At 39.1% G+C, this 16520-nt stretch overlaps 2 protein-coding genes and 1 long non-coding RNA gene across 8 annotated transcripts in view; 1 reads left to right on the forward strand and 2 right to left on the reverse strand.

The window, feature by feature from the left end:
* Positions 1-16520, forward strand: part of LOC100703578 (nuclear factor 7, ovary) — a 972198-nt gene that overhangs the window by 591864 nt on the left and 363814 nt on the right. The window lies entirely within an intron of this gene.
* LOC100708849 (scavenger receptor cysteine-rich type 1 protein M130) overlaps positions 1430-16520 on the reverse strand; it is a 284144-nt gene continuing 269053 nt past the window's right edge. For both annotated transcript variants that reach the window (XM_025905760.1, XM_025905759.1), the window contains exons 9-11: positions 3452-3775; positions 3075-3374; positions 1430-1704 (exon numbers count right to left, since the gene is read on the reverse strand). In XM_025905760.1, coding sequence (XP_025761545.1) covers positions 1667-1704; positions 3075-3374; positions 3452-3775 — 662 coding nt within the window. In that variant the 3' untranslated portion in view covers positions 1430-1666. The remainder of the gene's footprint in view (positions 1705-3074; positions 3375-3451; positions 3776-16520) is intronic.
* Positions 6811-16517, reverse strand: LOC112846350 (uncharacterized). Its single transcript, XR_003219285.1, has 2 exons — positions 15566-16517; positions 6811-7162 (listed from the first exon to the last, which is right to left on the reverse strand). It is a non-coding gene; the product is annotated as an uncharacterized LOC112846350 (long non-coding RNA).

The following is a 16520-nucleotide window of genomic DNA, read 5'->3' on the forward strand; positions in this document are numbered from 1 at the left end:
AAAAGCAAAGGAATACTGTGTGGCTCTTCAGGGACAAACACAGATGAATGATAGACCCTGTGGAGATTCTTACCCTTTCCTGTGTTACAATGGTAGGAAAAACATTTGTTACCACTGTTATTACAGTTTTATGTGAGTCATAATTTACCTATTTAAAAGAAAAAATCTCTTTTCAATATTTCACAGCCAGCAGTTCAAGTTACATCTTAGTGATGGAGAGCCGCTCCTGGTCAGCGGCTCAGTCGTACTGCAGGACATACCACACAGACCTGACCAGTATAAGAAGCAAAGAGGAGAAATCCAACATCACGCTCACTTTGAATGGATCAGGGGTTCAGTATGTGTGGATTGGCCTCTACAGGGATCCCTGGGCCTCCTGGTCTGACAACACAACCTCCACATTCACTAACTGGACCAGCTGAAGAAGCAGGATGTGGACGGTGACTGCAAAACTGAAGACTGACTGGACTTCATGTGTGAAGTTAATAACATGCTGTGCTGAGCTGTCTCATCCTTTAAATCATTAAATATTTCAGAGTGTAAAGTGAAACCAATAACCTGTTTGTAGTAACGGTTGTAGTTTGACGGAAATTCTTTTAATCAGAGGTCCATGCACAGTTTTGTAGGTCTCCTTGAAATTTTCTTCATAGGCTTTAGTGTCTTATATTTATGTCTTTCAACACTTTAGACACTGTTTACAGTTTATTGGGATCCATAATTCTTGTTTCATTCTGACAGCAATCTCTGCTGACTTAAACAAAAGGTAAAGAAAATGAAAAATTTAAAGCAAAAAAACTGCTGTAAGAGGTCAGGATGGATACCAAAACACTGTTTATGTCCTGTTTCTGCTTAGACTGTTTCAGACCCATAAGAACCATGAATGGGATCATAAGAGTCCCAATCCATACCTGATTTAAATTGGTATGGTCCATTTTAAAGGGTTGGACTTTTAATACAGACTTGATGTCCTCGTATTGGACACTATTTCAATTGGATTTTTCACTGTTCATCAAATGTTGGCATGTTGAATTTTTCAGAAAGAATCCATTGCTTTCCTCCTGGATTATTTTCTTTAACATGAAACACTGAGATAAACACATCTTCAGTGCCCGTCTCCTCGCCAACCTCTTTCCTCCCAAAGATATGAAAAGCATTAGCTCGGAGTAGGTTAATTAGAGAAGTATAACTGATGTTATTTCATTATTATTCTGTGATTGTTATTATCATTTGCTTTAGCTTTGCTCCTGCTAAATTTCTTTAATAAATATCCTTCAAATAAAGTCTACATTAAATTATGACCACAACAAAAATAGCAGAGCGCACCACTGGATTATTTAGAGGAAACTCATCACCTGTGCTCATATTTGATTTGTCTAGTAGGAAACAGTGAGCAGAGAGATTAGACAAACTTGACAGACTCACAGACACATTGATAGTTTTAGTATTTTAATGCTGTCAGCAAGAAAACTGCAGAATCATTACAGTTGAAGGCTGTTTAAAGGGAAAAAAGTCAAATCTGAACTGATGGTTCCTCATTTGTCAGCTGAAAATGTGTCTGACTGTGAGATGAGCTCATTGGACTTCCTCTCCTTCTCCCTGAGATTCATCTTCTTCAGCCAGCCGTCCTTCAGCAGCACCAACACAGAGGTTACAGTCCACCAGGCCGCTATTCTCCCATCTGCCCTGCACCTGCCCCCTGTTTTCCTAGAGAGACATGACAGCACAGAGATCCATCTTTAGCAACAACAACAACAATAACAATAATAATAATAATAATAATGAAATGTATTTATAAAGCGCCTTTCAAGACACCCAAGAACACTTTACAATAGGAGAAAACACATAATAGAACAATGACAAAATGAAGAACAATAAAACAAAGCACAAGATAAAATTAACAAAAAGTGGGTTTACAGTGAATATGCAGATATGAACAGATGGGTTTTGAGTTGAGGTTTAAACTGGGGGAGAGAATCAATGTTTCTTATATCTGGGGTTAAAGAGTTCCACAGCCTGGGAGCAGAGCAGCTGAAAGCTCTGCTTCACATGGTGGTGAGGGGGAAAGAAGGCACAGCAATATAGAAGAAGAGGATAGAAGTGAGCAGGCAGAAAAGGTAGTGCTAATGAGTTTATCAGACTCTCAGATCGTTATGTAGGAATTTTGGCCTATTGTTCTTTACAGAATTGTTTGAGTTTGCTGAGGTTTGTGTGTTTCTTTAAGCCACCACAACATTTCAGTCAACTTGAGGTCTGGACTTAAAGGACATCATGGACCACAGTGATTCTTACTTCTTACTTAGAAGTACATGTAAAAGTAAAAGTACTCAATTACAATAAGGGTCTTAAATACTCATCTGTCCGATTTAATCAGATTCAATAGAATTTTATTCATACAGCGGCAAATCAACAACTCTAAGACATTCGGTGAGTTTTAATGACACTTGGAGCAGCAGAATACAGCAGGTTACTCAGTCTGAACAAAAGATGGAAATCCAGAAAAGGAAACTCACCCTAAGAACAGGAAAACAGAGATATGAGGAGGACAGCAGGTGGTGAACAGAAACTGGAAGCTAACTAATGAAACGGCTGGCCTTTAAAGTACACAAGGAGCTAATCAGAGAAGAAAACATTGAGAAGGGAAGGCCATCACTAAGGCAGGAGAGGATAAAGACAGGTGGAGCTCGTAGAATAATAGCTGTCTGTGGTGCTGGGAGCTAAATGAGTCCCAGTAATGTGACGTGTATTTAAAGGCTCTGTATGAATCGAGCTCCTTACAGCTCCTTACTAGCTAAAAAGAAAAAGATCAGAAATCAGCTGTTTGTATCACACGCATCACAATTAGCTGACTTCAGTTCACACTAAAACACATTCAGACAACAGACAGAGCTTCAGAAGAAAAACAGCATTCATTTGATCTGTGAAAATAATATGAAGGAGAAACTAAAGAGTAACAATAAAATCCAGCTAAGATCCAAAAACAGAAGCTTTTATCAAAAAGCACATTTGCTGAACTCAAGTCTGTCTGCTCCACCCACCTCTAGCTATACAATTGATGATGTCACAGATTGGCTTACCTGAGCAGGTGAGCTCCAGGACTGAACCAGGAGTAAATGATTCACTGATGATGGTTGGTGACTGTAAACACCCCATCATAGAAAAATAAGAAGGTTCACAGAAAAGTCTGTGAATCCACACAGGTGTGTTTGAGGACTCTCTCTTTTTTACAGAAACATCTGAGCCACAGTCCAGATGTTTGCAAAAAGCAGCTGGTTCCTTCAGGGTCCTGGCCATTGTATGCACTGGTCTCCACTCTCCCAGTTTCATTTCCAGTGTACCTGCACAGTGACTGGCTCCTCCCACTAACCTGATAGGCTCTGAACAGAAAGCAGAGAGTCATCAGTAAAAAATGAAGTGAGTTTGAAGCAAATCGAAGCTGCAGCTGCTCTTCTACCTGAGCAGGTGAGTCCAACAGCTTTGCCTGGTGAGCAGCTGTTTCTAGTAGAGTTTGAGCTCCTACAGTCCAGGAGAGTAGACTCATGGCCTTCACACTGGAACTCTTTGCTCCACACCGGAGCCCCCACATCTCCATAGAGCGCCCCCTGGAGGGCTGAGGGAGGCCCGCAGCCAAGCTCCCTACAAACCACCTCTGCATCCTGTTGGTCAAAATCAGCCTCACACACGGAGGTCCAGCTCTGCTTGGACTGGTTAGACTGGTTGTAGTTGACCTCCAGTCTGCCTGAACACAGACTGGGCCCATTCAGCAGCCTCACAGAGTCTGAAGAGATCAGAGAAGATCCAACAGACAGAGATCAGAGACAGCAGACACGAGAAGAAGAGGTCAGCAAACAACTTTTCACTGATTCAAACTTTCAAAGTGTGAAAATCAGAGTTCATCCAGTAAATCCAAACCAAACACACCCAAAGACAACAGAAAATCAGCTTTAGAAGCAACAAATTATACAACTGAACTGTGACAAATGCGCACAAATATGAAGAAGAACCTAATGACTGAAGAAAAATTCCAGCTAATAGATACCATCAAACAGGTCTTTTACTTGACTCAAGTCTTTCAGTGCTTTTCATGACGCCAACTCAGTTCACCTAAAGTGGAAGAAACCTAAAGCGTAACCAGGTGGTGGGGGGGGGGGGGGGGGGGGGGGGGGGGGGGCAGAGATGTATAAAAATGTGTGTGTGTGTGTGTGTGTGTGTGTGTGTGTTGACTGCAAGATAAAGAGAAAACTGTAAAAACGTTTGTAATCAAAACCTTTGTGATCAAATTACGCCACATATTAAAATGTTATAATAATCTAATATTATAATGTTTCATATTTATCACATTTATTCATTTCACGCAGGAAACAAATTCTTATTTTGAATCTGATACTTGCTGAAAATGCTGAAAATGGCACTGTGAATGTAAACAGTAAGAATAAAAAAAAAAACCCCAACTTATTTTGAGTGCTGTTGATGGTAGGTAGTTATACTTCTGTGACATCTAATAGTGTTAGAGGACTTACTGAACAACCATTTTTGATTTGACAACATTGAGTTAAATGTTTACTCTTTTTAAAAAAAAAAGTGCTCAAACAATTTTTTGATTTTTCATTTCATGATGCTAATGCTAATGTTAGCCTTAATGTTATTAAAATGTATTATGTTCCACCAAATCAACCCACTGGGCCTGCTTTGTTCATCCATTACTGTTAATAAATCACATTAAGTGTTATCAGAGGAGTTAATAGTAGTAAATTTAGCAAAAGATCAAGATTAAACATGTAGACATCATAATTATCACAGCTGGTAAATCAATATTACAAAGTTGCCAAAATTATAATTTTATGTTTTACATTTTTAGATGGATGCTAAACAATTCTGTTGCTTAAAACAGCAGGTTGCTCTGTTCATGAACCAGAAGCCACAATGGTCGAACTTCTCACCCTATCTCTAACAGAGAGGCCAGCCACCCTTCTGAACGAAGCTCATTTCTGCTTGTATCTGCAATCTCGTTCTTTTGGTCACTACCCACAGCTCGTGATCATAGGTGAGGGTAGGGACTAGGGATGGGCACCGGTATCTGGTGCCATCATGGCACCGGTTCTGACATAAACGGTAGTAACCAGACCGAAAAGCAGCGCACATTTCGGTGCTTTATTTCGGTGCTTTTTTTTTTTCTTGAGATGTCGTACACTTTGGATTCTAGCCAATCATTTTACCTTTACAAGGATAGTAGGCGGGCCCAGATATGTACGGTCTTTTAGAGCAGAGCTACAGATTAAAAATGCCCAAGGCGAAGCGGTCAAAAGTCTGGCTGTACTTCACGGCAAAAGATGCAAACTCAGCAGCCTGCAACAAGTGCTTTAAGCCCCACGCCTCTGGTACCACGAGCAAAAAGGAGGAGATCACGTTTAAACGGTTATAACACGGGGTGAGAAATATAAGTCCAGACATGTGTGGTATCGACAGAAACCTCTGAATCTCAGCTAAAATGTCATATAAACCATTTCTACAACCACCAAACTCAACGAAAACAAGCCATGATTAAACGAGCAGTTATGTAAATGCGCACAAGGCGAACCAGAAATTCTTCAGACTTCATGTAACCGGTTAAAGACAGGCTGGTTATCTTCCAGAGCTATCACCAATTCCAAACACCAAGTTTCACCACACTCTGACCAAAATTCACTGAATTAGCCGCAAAAGAAGACCACAAAAACACACAGCGGCGCAAATGCGCTAAGACAGAAATTGGCTTACCGTCCAGATTTCCTCCGTTATTTTCGTCGGTAGCCGGTAGCCATGTGATTATCAGCAGTTACCACGCCTACCTAGCCGCATCAGAGTCGTTTTCCATCTACAACCTCCATTTTAGACCCACCTATAGACACGTGACTGGACAGACGTCACATGTAGTAAATTTGGACACACGTGGGTTTTGGCCTTTGAACGTCTGATTGGTTGAAGTAACGTGAACGTGGCATCGTTACTGTGACTCTATTGGCTCAAACAATTAAAAAGAGGTGTCAATCATGCAAATTGACCAAAAGAAACCAAAGTTACAGCCCCTCAGAGTTTAAAGGGCCAGAGGCCAATTAAGCGCTCCATGGTAGAAAAGGCCCATTACCATGTAAATGTATGGTTAATTCTTCAAAAACGCATAAAAAAAACCAAACATTTTTAGGCATGTTAATAAAATTAATTAATGTCTGCTCTTAAATACCTAAAAAAAATCAACTGGCATGGTGTCCAATTGTGTGCCAGAATTGGACATTTTTGTACAACGTCTGGATATTCATGTATTGACAGCACTGTAATTTTTCACTGTTTCACTTTAAAAACATAAATTTTTGCACAGATGATGTTTATATGTTGTTACGGTTCTTATCATTTTGCAGAAAAAAAGAGACCGCTAAAAATAAAAACATGAGAGGTTTTTGGACGAAGTTTGTGTTCTCCATTCTTTAAGCACTGGTTCGAGCACCATTTAAGCACCGGCACCGTTTCAAAAGTACCGATTTGGCACCGGTATCGGATAAAACCTAAACGATACCCATCCCTAGTAGGGACGTTTCTTAACTTTCTGAAAGTGCATTTTGCCCATTTTTGCAACTTCATCTACAGCTGTTATTTCTCCTGTGCACTAGTGCATGGACTGATGTATAAATGTCTGGAAAAAAATCTTGAAGATTGTTGAATTCTAGGGTATGTTTTGAAGCACTTCCTTCCAGTCATGTATGTGCAGTTTCATGTGTTGGCTGCAGACTGAGCAACGTTTTGTTGGCAGGTTTTAATGTCTGTATTTTGGCAATTAAGTTCTAATTGCCAGATTTGGATCCACACTTCCTTTCCTGATTCTCAGTTTTTCATTTTTTACTTATTACGTCATAGAAACTATGTGATACTGTCCAACAGAATAATAGAACAGAATTGCAGAGCTTCAGAAGTTGCCTTAGACTCTTTTGGTTCGAAATATTTTAATTAATATCCCTGGATTGTAAATACTCCAGGGACTGTTGTCAGTATTTTCACTGCTGCACTACAAACAATAACTGTTAATAATTATTTCAGCAAACTTTAATTGTTACCAAATACAGTCTAAATGAGCGTTTCTGACACTGTGTAACTCAGTTTAACACAGTAACCCAAAGGGTCCATTAGTTAGGACCTGTGGAATTACAGGGATTATTTTACATAACCATCATCTTATCATTGCAGTAATTATCATTTCATCAAAGTGTTTATTGAAGCTGCTGGCATTATGTTATAATTTATATTATAGGGGTTATCATAATTAAATATTAACATGTTTATGACAGGTGCAGTTATAACTACTTTAAAATGATTGAGTTAAATATATATGTATCATAACTCATATGCTGAGTATATTGTTACAGTAAAATAGTACCTGAGCAAAGGCCTGAATGTATTCAGCTTCTTGTTGCATTTGAGTTTGCTTAGTTACAGGTGACGGAAGGATGTCCAGCCCATGGTGACCTCAAAGGCCTTAGATCATCACCATATTCTTAAGAGTATGCCACAAGGAGGAACCTCTATGTTGCAGTTAATTCTTAAAATACATGAATGTTCTGTACATGCAAATTATGTGCTTGTAAACGCAAGAAGGGGCGTTACAATACCCTGATGTTATAAAAGCAATCTAGAGTGTATTTTGGGTAGAGATGTACAACTGTTTTGCAGTTTACACCTCTCCACGCTGCGTGCATTCATTAAAATCAATTGTTTGATTGACCTCTTCTGGACCATCATTGTTTTACTCTCATCCTCAATTTCGGACCCGTAACATTTGGTGCATTGGCCGAGGGTTGAGGGAGAAAAGGTGGAGGTTGAGACTGAGAGGGTCCAAGGTGCTCAAACAGGCAGACACGAGTCAGTGGTCGAAGTGAGTGGACATAAGCCGGCTTATTCAAAGGTAAGGCACTACCTGTTGAATTATTTCCAAACAGTGCTGAATTGGTTCTGACAAAATTGAAAGTCTACTCACTGAAAATTACTGGTGAGAGTCTGTTTTGATTTTGGTGAAAATCTCATGAGAACTGAAGTTGAAGTAATGATAATGTAAGGTTAAGTGACAGTACTGATTAAAGGAAATGCAGTTGGACTGCTAAGGAAAGAGAATTTAAAGTAGTTGGACTACTGAATTTAGGATATAGGTCATTTGAAATCTGTATATGGTCATACAGTTATAATTGAATATAAAGCTGGGCTTGGACATCAATACAGTCGGTTTTGTGGTTTCATAGGATGTCTTTAAAATACAAGTAAATTTCTGTAGAACGGAACTGTGGGAAGTTCTAAGAAAGTGCATTGTTCGGAGGTGACGCTCCCAATTTCCTGGGGACGCTCAGGATTTTCCGTTGGACGGGATAGTCCGATTGGCAATCGTGGACAACTGAGGACGGTCCAAAATAGCTACTGATTGGATCAGTTGACCGTTTGGAACGGTGTTTGCACTTTGTTTGGGTAATAAAGGTTGGACCTTGGGCGTTGGACGCTTTTAAATTTACTTAGGATATTTAGGGATTAGAGCAGATACAGTTTGGAACTGAGACTGTCATTGATTATCAAAAACTTGGAGTTTGTCCCTTGGAGGGTTAATTCAAATTTTGTCTAAATTATGTAGGTTGTGCAATTTAAGGCCTTGTAAATATTATTTAATTTATCAGACGTCTCTATGTTATAATTTCTTTGTTTGTGTATAGGCTTTGCCTGTCACAGGCACTGCAGCCGGCTGGTTATTTTGAGAGTGTGTCTGTGTTTATGTAAATTAGATGCCTGCGACTTATTTAGACTGACATTTCCTGTTTACTAATGAGTAACTAATGACTGACTGCAGAGCCTGGGTTAAGGACGACTTATATTGGTGTTTTAAGGGAAGAATTGCTTTTATTTCTACTTTGTTGGCATTACGGTTGTTAAATACGATGACTACTTTATAATACATGTCTGTCTCATTTTGCATGTGTGCGAGTGGCTTTCAAATGTAGTTTTGTAATGTAACCTGTACACTCCATGGAGGAAACAGACCATGGAGTTTTGGAAGAAGATAGCAGAGAGATGACTGGCTTTACGTTTAGTCTTGTGTTGACTCCAATAACGGATGGTCAGACAGGGCTGGTTGAAACAGAGGTGCGTGTTTGCTGTGAAATAGGGGCCACTGACCATGACTCAAAACACAAAGGCTGTGAGATTAAAATTACTGTGAGTAACGGTTTGACTTTTGATTAGGGAAATAATATGCTTACTTTTGGCTCTATGAAGATATTTGACCTTCAGTGATGTTATGAGAGGTTTCAGTTTTCTTTTTCTTTTTTCTTTTGACTTGCTCTTTCTGATCATGGAAGGCATGTCCAAAATACTCGTATGAAAGCGTATGTTGTGTGATTTTAACTGTGTGAATGCTGTCAGTATTTGATTTGAGTGACTGGGTGATTTGTCTGAGTAAGTGAAAAGGGGAAGTCTGAGAGAGAGAAAGGCAGTGCGTGTGAGACGATTTATGGCGTCTGAAAGAGGTTAGAGCATTTAAAAGGTGTGTATGGAATAAAGGAGTGTGAAATATATTTCTTGTGTGATGAAAAGTAGGATGTGCTAAAGTTTGAAAGTGTTTTTAATTCAAGAAAACAAAAAAAACAAAGGAGTTAGATTAGTTTGAGGAACAGGAAATATTGCTCTATGTACCGGGGCTGCAGCGACAGGAAATAGTGAACAGGAACTGTGCATGCCCATATATGGGAACTGAGTGTGTACAGAAAGAACACAGAGAGAGAGATTTAACTCTAGGCACATGAAGCAAATGAAGCCTTTAAGAAAAAATGAATATAATACTAATTATATGGTTTAGTGTGTCAATACAGGTGGGCGTCTTTCAACATTGCAACCTTGAGTTCAGCAGCAGAAAAGTAGATTAAAAGAATTGGGAGAATAAGCCAGTTTTTGGCTCGAAATTGTGCGGCTGGATCTCTCACTTTGTCCCTGAAGCGGAGAAGAAGTTCAAAGGACAGTCAATCGCCTGATGAAGACCGATAGAACATCGTGGATGTGAAGAAGTAACGGAAGCTAAAAGACAGTGCACGCGAAAGCAGTAACACTGACAACGACTGATGAGTCCAGCAGCATGGAAGAAAGCACGTGATGCAACATGCATGCGGGTGAAGAACAGCGTGATATGTCTGCTTGAAGGCACTGACTGTCATATTTGCCAAGCTTGGAGCAATCTTGGAAGAAAAGACTGAAAAGATGAATGGAGAAGAAAACAGAGCAAATGAAAATAAGACTGAAGGAAGAGGAAATACTGAAAGATCAAAACAGAGAAGAAACAGACTGTGTTTGCTGGAGCTTTGAAGCCCGAACAGGACATTGTGCAGAGAGGACCAGTGAGAGATGAAGCTGGACGAGTTTGACTGCGAGAATATAGGATATAATTGGATTGAAAATTGAAACCTGAACTCATGAATTGTTTAGGGATGTCCACCACAGCATAACAAAGAGGTAAACATTAGAAAAGGTAAGAATAATGAAAGAAATAATTGTCATTACCTTAATGAATAGAAAACACACATACAAATTGTTATATGTGAGATTATTTTTGAAATGAATCAGAAGTGAGATAGTTTGAATCTAGAGCTCAGTGAAAAGATGCATAAATTAACTATGAATACATGAAAATGCAATGAATACATAAGGATGCAATGAAGAAAACAGCTTACACTGCATTTACATGACCACATAACGCAAGGAAGAACACGCTTACATACATGGCATAATTGGTATTTTTGACTAGAAAAAGAGAAATGGGTCGTTTAGGCGTCCGTGATAATAATGAAAATGTCTTAGTTTGTTATTTTCAGGAGTAAAGCAGACCCAGGCCAATTCTCCAGATGCAGGAGTCTGAAGAAATTACAGGTTAACATGAATGGATATGTTAAGGCAAGTTTCTGGTTGAATTGTTTACAGTGTCCAGGAACCTGAGAGCAAGCCCTAACTGCTGGCGGAAGGCCAGGAGGGCTGTGATTTAAGGTGGGAAATTAAAGTTGGGGTTAGTGATTCGGGGACGGAGAAAACTGACTCTTTAACTGGAGAATGGGAAAGTGTCTGTGAGACTGTGAAGCCATATATGCAAAATAGCACACACAAACATACGCAATGAAGATCGGCTTGCTACTTGTATGAGTGATAGAATGGTGTGAATGTTTAATAAAGTGATTAAAGTGTTTATAAGAGTGACTCAGGAGTGCTCTTGCACTGATTGATCAAAGTAAGTGATTAGTATAGAAAGAAAATGAAAATAATCGAATAATGTGATAAAGTTTAAACATGTATTTATTTTGCCAAGTTAAATTGTTGAGATATGGCTGAGTATGGAAAAAGTTTGAGAGCTCGTGTGAATGTGGACAGAGGAGGTTGCTGTGTGTGTGTGATTGAGGCCTTAAAGGAGGGGTAGATTGTTCAGAGGTGCAAATTTGATTAGGAGGTTTATAAATTAGTGTTGACACATTGTTGTAAGATCTTAGGCTGAATCTGAGTATGGTAAAGTGCCTAAAGGGGGATATTGTTGTGTACGAAACGGTGTAGCTTTTGGCGAGGTTTTCAGTGTGTCGAACGGGTGAAATTTCAGATTGTTGAAGATTTTTGAGGTTGTTGTTTTATTTTTAATAGAGGGAGTTTTGATAAACATGGACATGTCTAAAAGGGCCCATAGTTTTTATAACAGTGCACTTAGAAAAAACCTGTCAGGTGATTTTGTTTTGTGTTTTGATGAGCTAATAATCAGCTCTCTTTTTCTCATTTTGTTCTAAGCAGGCCTGCAAAAGAGTGGATAACAGCGCTGACAAAGTAAAAGGATTGCCGCGAGCCAATCCAGTCTAAAAGCAGAAAGAACTATTTTCTTAAAAACAAAGTAAAACAAATAAATGAGTTGATGTTGCTGAGAGTGAAGACTGAATATTTGCGAGATAGTCTCCACTGTCAGCAATACCTGATGTTAATGCGTGTGAGTGAATGTGTGTAAATGGATGGTGACTGGACGGACGAGGCAGACCATAGGTTGGACCGACTGGACACTGACAAAAGACTGGACTAAGGTTAGACACATGATTGATAACTTTTCTGTTTTAAGTTTTCTTTTTTATAATACAGGTTGGATCATAAGTGAGGAAAAACTGAGTATGAAATGTGAAGTTCTGGTTAACACACAGGTTTTTGTTTCTAGGACGTTTCAAGGATGCAGGCTGTGGATGGAGCCAAGAAAGGATTTGACATGATGATTAATTTGATTTCATTCCTTAAATACAGGTTTGAAGGGCCGGAGCATGTATGCCTAATATGATAGGACTAACTTTTTTCTTTTAATTTCCTAAGCTCGAGTGAAGGATTTTGAGTTTGTAACACATGAGATGTGTCACAAAAAGGGGGGTGTTAATATATGCGATTAGCTACATGAAAGGTGCTCTTTTAGGGTTACTAAGCAAATGTCTACGTGACCTTTCTGAGTTCTGAGAATAACTCTGTTAAGTTGACAGGAAACACGTTGGAACAGCCATATAGGGCAAATGTGTTGGAGCTTGTAATTAAATGTGGGACTTGAAAAGAGGAAGAGAAAGTCCAAAGGTGAGGTAGAGAGTAGTGGGTAACAGGCTGAAGGGGACTGCAGAAACTTTAACTGTAGTACAGGACGTGCTTGAGACGATCAGACGAGAGAAGGAGAAGGTCAGGAATAGTTTAAACTAAGATTGAGAAAGTAAATGGGGTGAAAGGGGGTGTAGCTTCAGGGCAGTTCACAGCCCGGCGTAAACGCAAGGTGCTGTCACACAGCTTAAGTCATTTGGTTGATTTATTTTATGACAAAATAATAACAAATGAAGAACAATACAGAATCCAAATCTGAACCAAAGAACAAAATAGTGAAATGTGGATTATTGGGTTTTTCTCTGTATATATGAAGTATTTGTAATGTGTATCTGCTAATGAAGGCTTGTAGAGGCCAGTTTATACTCACAAACAAGTGCTCAGCCAGACTGAAAAACAGGAAGCTTTAGTGCACAAGGCATATTAATAAATATAGACACAAAAAGAGGAACTCCCCATATAAACAACGTTCAAAAATGTGTGAAGTATAAAGTACCGAAATAACACTATATAAGTCACAGTTGATGATTCTAATGTTAGAGAGCTCTTGCAACTGGTGTCTGAGCTGTGCAGAGGTCTCTCTTAAGACAGGTACTTATGTAGGTTAGCATGAGGTTGAGTTAATTTTATACACAATGCATAACTGTGCTTGTTTAGAGTTGATGTTCTATCCAAGAGGGTTTTAAGCTTCACTGGTGAGAGTGTCCAGGTGATACATGTTGAGGGAAGATGAGAACATAGCAGGTGAATTGCATGCACGCTTACAAACACACATGATTTAAATATAGGCCAGGCCAAAGGCCTGGACTTGATGCAGCTTTCAACTTTACAGCTCCTAACTTGCAGGAATGGCGGGGAGTGTAATGAATGAATGCAAAACATGCTTACAGACACAATCATGACAGGGGTTTATTTTACAGGGTAAAGGTGGACCACAGGTTGCTTTGTTTCTGCTTAGCAACTACTGAGGTAAAAGGTGTTAAAGATAAATATGCAATAAGTGAACAGGAAATGTGTGAGGGTGAGCCGGGTGAAACAAAATGTTGTAGAGAATGGAAACTTGTCTAACGGGCATTAACAGTAACCTTGGCATGTTATGTATATGCTTGAGGCCAAAAGAGGCGCAAATCCAGATAGAAAACTTTGAAGTGTGCTTTTTAGCGGAGATTTAGGCTGACATGGGGATGGTGTGCATTTTACTTGGGTTGTGTTTAATAAGACTAAAAGCGTTGCTCACACACATAAAGAGTATTGAGATTAAATAAAGTTAATATAATGGATAGAGCCCAGAACAGGATAATACATAAGTAAAATCAAATGTAATGTTTGATTTCACTTTTATTGGGAAAATAACTAGCCAAGAAATGTGTATTGAATTCTCCACATACTTTGAAACTGCGCAACTCTGAGTGGGCAATGTAATGAAGCAACTGTTACATATTTGCATTAAACTAGCCAACATAGACTCACCACCACATGATGTTGCCCTGCAGCAGGGGCAGAAAATCATTTGCAAACCAGGGATCTTATGTTGATTATCATATTCTTACTTATGTACACACACACACACACACAGAAGGGAAAAATTTCAAAACAAAAAAAAAAAAAAAAAACTTCGCTTAACCTGTCAAGCACAGGAGTAAAATAAAAATCTTTTTGGGCTTTGTTAAAATTTCTTTAGTAAAAGTGTAAAAGGCCAAACCTAGGAAGTTCGGCAAACAGGAAAGTTCCTCGAGTATCAGGAGTTAATAGTCAGGAAACATTTCTCACATTAACGCCTTATATCTGACAAATCATTGACTCATAGATGCAGATAGACATACAAGTGCACATACATCCAGATGTGCATTTAGACATTAAAAGTGTAGAGACATGTACACACAGATTGGCAAACCGGTACAGAGTCTAGCTGAAGAGCTTAACAAAGTAGACGTGGCAGTAGGGTTTGTGATTTGGCCTGATATGATATTGTGAACCAACTTTGAATAATGACAGGAACCTGAGATGAACACAGTAAGTTAGTAAGGTGTAGCAGAGAGAGGTTGTTTGTTTCTATCCCTTACAGGAGAAGATTTCCACTAGAGAGGGACCCAGAAAAGGAGCAGAGACCACTTAAGCATGAAGTGTTTTCAAGTGGGAGCTGGTGTTTTATTGCTGGACCACCTAGAGGACATGAGGTTGTTGTCGGATTAGCTGAGTCAGGGGGCGGCTAGAGAGGGTCAGAGCGAAGGTAGTGGACCTGGGAATGGTGTAGTGACGTCTTTGGAAGACGTCAAGAGAGGGAATTGTGGAATTACAGGGATTATTTTACATAACCATCATCTTATCATTGCAGTAATTATCATTTCATCAAAGTGTTTATTGAAGCTGCTGGCATTATGTTATAATTTATATTATAGGGGTTATCATAATTAAATATTAACATGTTTATGACAGGTGCAGTTATAACTACTTTAAAATGATTGAGTTAAATATATATGTATCATAACTCATATGCTGAGTATATTGTTACAGTAAAATAGTACCTGAGCAAAGGCCTGAATGTATTCAGCTTCTTGTTGCATTTGAGTTTGCCTAGTTACAGGTGACGGAAGGATGTCCAGCCCATGGTGACCTCAAAGGCCTTAGATCATCACCATATTCTTAAGAGTATGCCACAAGGAGGAACCTCTATGTTGCAGTTAATTCTTAAAATACATGAATGTTCTGTACATGCAAATTATGTGCTTGTAAACGCAAGAAGGGGCGTTACAATACCCTGATGTTATAAAAGCAATCTAGAGTGTATTTTGGGTAGAGATGTACAACTGTTTTGCAGTTTACACCTCTCCACGCTGCGTGCATTCATTAAAATCAATTGTTTGATTGACCTCTTCTGGACCATCATTGTTTTACTCTCATCCTCAATTTCGGACCCGTAACAGACCCCATCATGATTTGGGCTCTGCCTCCAGACAGTTAACAATATCTTTACACTCACAAGAAGGGTTTCTCTCCAAGTGGAGACAGCTACTCACTAAAGTGTAAAACTGTACCAGAACATTCAAAGGAGACAATTAGGTGTTAACGATGGCTTCTTTGTGTGCAGCAGAGTTCTGCGCACATGAGTTGTTGAATTTACGTACAAAGAAGTTGATTGTGCCTGTGATTATTTGCTTGCACATTTGTTGTGACATAAACATCATTCCATAGACTCTGCATTATATTAGAGCTCACTGTGTAACTAGGTTCTAATCATATCTTTTGGTCCTTAAACACTAATTTCAAAGTAAGCGTGGTGTCAACAAACTCCATCACCTGCACACAGTCTGTGCTCATATGTGCAGGTATTTATCACAGCACTTTCTAAAAGACTTCCACATCAGATACACCTTTTTCTTCATCACCTCCAGGCACATTTATGGAAATGGAAGATCCTTTGTGAATGTTGAAAGGAAACAATTTCCATGTCAGAGAAGAAAAGAGGACCTGAGGAAGGAGCTGCTGATCGTCTTCTACAGCTGCTCCATTGAAAGTGTGCTGACAACTGTATCTGTGTGTGGTTCTCCAGCAGCACCATGGCACAAAAAAGGCACTTCAGAGGGTAAAAAAATCATTGGACATACAGGATAATAATAATAATAATGTGCAATAAAACATATACTAATTCTATTTATTATGCACTTAGTCCAATGTCTTTTTAATTATTACGTTAAGTTACTGTGTTGTTGTCCTGTTGTGCTGTGTGTAGTGCCAACATGGAACCCATTTTCATTGTACTATTGTAGTAGGTAAAACTGTGCAATGACAATAAAAAGTTAACTCTCATAAGTCAGCATGATGAAAAACACACTGTCTACTCTACCCACCTCCTCATGTAACAAATGATGAAGTGACGTGGT

This window comes from Oreochromis niloticus, linkage group LG3 (genome assembly GCF_001858045.2).
Source record: "Oreochromis niloticus isolate F11D_XX linkage group LG3, O_niloticus_UMD_NMBU, whole genome shotgun sequence".
NCBI lineage: Eukaryota > Metazoa > Chordata > Actinopteri > Cichliformes > Cichlidae > Oreochromis > Oreochromis niloticus.